Source organism: Myotis davidii, unplaced genomic scaffold (genome assembly GCF_000327345.1).
Source record: "Myotis davidii unplaced genomic scaffold, ASM32734v1 scaffold2100, whole genome shotgun sequence".
NCBI lineage: Eukaryota > Metazoa > Chordata > Mammalia > Chiroptera > Vespertilionidae > Myotis > Myotis davidii.
Genome location: NW_006292458.1, coordinates 71,785 through 74,842, shown reverse-complemented (window position 1 = coordinate 74,842; position 3,058 = coordinate 71,785). Strand labels below are relative to the sequence as shown.

Here is a 3,058-nt window from a genome sequence, read left to right as displayed (position 1 = left end):
TCAGCAGCACCAGCTCCATGCCTGTGTGGGCCCGGAAGCGCTCAGCAGCCCCGACCACGGCCTCCCACAGATCCTCGGGGCGCCCGGACGCCATCCGCCCCCTGCGGGCAGAGCAGGACAGAGGGGTGAGACTGGGCGGACTGCACTGTCCCCACTCAGCCCCGGGTGTCCACCTGTCCCTAGACACCCACCCCTCCGATCCACCTATCCCAGCTGAGCTCAGCATCTTCCCCCAAACCCACCATTCCCCTAGAATTCCTCCCCATCCAGACCTCAACCGCCCAATCCCACCCCCCTGCCCCTGTCTCTCCTCTTGGACCGGCCTTTGGGAGCCACCGGCCACAGGTGAGCGAGGAGCACCGGAGACAGGGCAGGTCCAAAGTGACAGGTGCTGTGTGTGTGAGCCACACTGGGATGCAAAATACAGAGGGGCCTTGACTTACGAGTTTAATTCGTTCCGTGACGGAGCTCGTAACTCAAATTACTCGTATGTCAAATCATTAAAGTGAACGAGTGAGACACATGATGCTGGGCTGATGTGGTGGCGTTCACTGTGCCGTTCGCTGCGCCAACTAGCGGTGGGGTATCTGAAGCTGGCTCGTAACCCGAATTTTAGCTCGCAACTCAAAGCAAAAAATTGGCCGAGAGACGGCTCCTATCTCGAAAAACTCATTAGTCGGAACACTCGTACGTCAAGGCCCCACTGTACCTCGAGGGCAATCGGAGGGTGATTGCTTGTTGAAATGGTATTTTAGGCAAACTGACTAAATTACATAGTGAAAATGAACTTCATCTGCTCTCTTTTTACTTTTTAAACGTGGCTGATGGGGATTTTGAACTAGGTGTACGGTTAGTATTGTATTTCTATTGGACAGCGCTGCCCTGCCCATCCAGCCTTTTCCGGTGCCTTCCAGCCTCCAGTCCGGCCAGCACATGGCCCTGCTGGGTCCTTCCAGCCTGGAGCTGCCCCTGCCCCTCCCCAGAACCCCGAGGACAAGCTCACAGCCCTTTGCAGACTTCTGAGGCCGTGGTCAAGGTGCCTTCCCCCCACATCTGGACCACCGGCCTTCCATTTACTTGTCATTCTTTCCCTCACCTCTAGATCGCGGCAGCCCCCGCACCTTGCCCTGTGGACTCCCCAATATCTGAGTGACGCCCATTCTAGGACATCTCTCTCTGGGGAGTACTGTCTGGATCCACACCCATCTCCCCAGCCAGTGTGGGAGCCCCTGAGGGCGGGCCTGTTGGGCTCATCTCTGAGCCAGCAGCAAGCCTGGCCCAGCACGACCGGCTTACAGGTGGGGCTGGTCAGAAAATGGCGTACGAGCTCCGGTTTGCACCTGGGCCCGAAAAACTTTTGTCTTTACTACAAGACTGTTAAGCCCCGGCTGGTTTGGCTCAGTGGATAGAGCCTCAGCCTGTGGACTGAGGGGTCCCAGGTTCAATTCCGGCCAAGGGCACATGCCCGGGTTGCCGACTTGATCCCCAATAGGGGGCGTGCCGGAGGCAGCCGATCAATGATTCTCTCCCATCATTGATGTTTCTATCTCCCTTTGTCTCTGAAATCAATAAAAATGTATTTTTTTGAAAAAACTGTTTCTCAAAACCGAGGCACCCAGGTTCAACAATAAAGAAACATTCTTTAAAACAAGGCACCCAGAGCTCACCCTGGCCGAAGCCACACACAATGAGAACCACCAGCACCAGTCCCGACAGGCCCCGGAGCACTTGCCTCGTGCCAGGCAGGGGCCCGAGGGTGCCACCCACGTGCTCATCCCACCCTCTCACCAGCCCTACGAGAGGAGCTGTTATCACCCCGTTCACACTGAAACGGAGGCCCAGGGAAAGCCTGCTTTGGGACCAGGGCCAGACAGCCGGAGTCTGAAGCCACACCCTTTTCTGAACACCGGATGCCACCCTGCCTTCCTTGTGAGGAAAGGTGTATGACCTCCCAGTCAAGATGGGGAAAGTGAGGCTCGGAGAGCTTCCGGCGCTGGCCTGGAGGCTCCAGCTAGACAGGGTAGACAGGACTAACACTGCTGTCTGCCCAGCACCAGAACCTAAGAGTAGCGGGAGGTGCTCAGGGCCTCACAGCCCCTGAACCCCATCTGAGGGAGGACCCTGAAGCCGGGGGCCGGGAAATGACTGGTCCCAGGTCACACAGCCTAGCAGTGCGAGGCTTGATGTTCTCACTTCCTTGGGTCACCAGGGTTAGCTTCCTCTCTGTCCTAGACCTTAACATAACGCCCGGGCTGCAAAGAGAGTAATGGGGGTGAGCCCCCCACCCCCCATCTCAGAGCATGCACAAAAAGGAGGGGGTCCAGGCAGACCTCTCTGGGGACTCACTGGAACCAGTTACCCAAGAGGAAAGAAACCAAGACGTGGGGAGTCTCCAGTCCCTACAGCTGCGGGAGCTAGTCCTGCACCCTGCAAAGCGCTGAGAGATGAAGCCCCTCTCCTCAATTGGGGCAGTTTAAGATTAGGGAGAGAGGGAAAGGAAGGGAGACCTGTCCCCCGGGAGGGCAGGGAGAGGTGAGGGGACCGGCCTCTTAGGAAGAGGTCAGGAGGTGAGGAAGCTGACCCCAGGAAGGAAGGGAGGCTAGTGGAGCCCCGCTCCCACCACCTGTCAAACTGCAAGTGCCACCCCCAGCCTCCCGCTCGAAGGTGGGAGGCACTCGAGGATGCACCCGCGGACCCGCGCGGGGTGATTGCCTGGGGTCTCTCTCCACCGCCCGGAGACGCCCCCAGCTCGCCCGGGGGCCAGCGGAGACCCTTCTCCAGAAAGAAAACAGGAAATCCCGCCCCGTGGGGGACAGAGCCGGAAGTCCCTCCTTCAGACGGGTGAGGGCGTCCCGAGACGGTCCCCCCAGCACCCCCCAACCCTAGAGATCAGGTTCACAGTCAGAGAATCCTGATGGACCTGGAGACCGGAACATACGGCTGCCCAGGGTTCGTCTCGGCTCAGACCCGGCGGTCCATGCCAGCCACCGCTCCCCAGCGCTCAGCGAGCGGGCGCTGGGCGACCTCTGCCCCTGGGCACACGCCGGCTCCGTCACTC

The 3,058-nt window shown here is 59.2% G+C and overlaps 1 protein-coding gene across 3 annotated transcripts in view; it reads right to left on the bottom strand.

The window, feature by feature from the left end:
- AKT1S1 (AKT1 substrate 1 (proline rich)) overlaps window positions 1-3,058 on the bottom strand; it is an 8,892-nt gene that overhangs the window by 4,654 nt on the left and 1,180 nt on the right. For 2 of the 3 annotated variants that reach the window (XM_006765931.2, XM_006765930.2), the window contains exon 2: window positions 1-101. In XM_006765931.2, the coding sequence (XP_006765994.1) occupies window positions 1-94 (94 nt within the window). In that variant the 5' untranslated portion in view covers window positions 95-101. Of the gene's footprint in view, window positions 102-2,920; window positions 3,053-3,058 lie in introns of those variants that run through there. The other variant, XM_006765932.2, reaches the window with a different exon arrangement.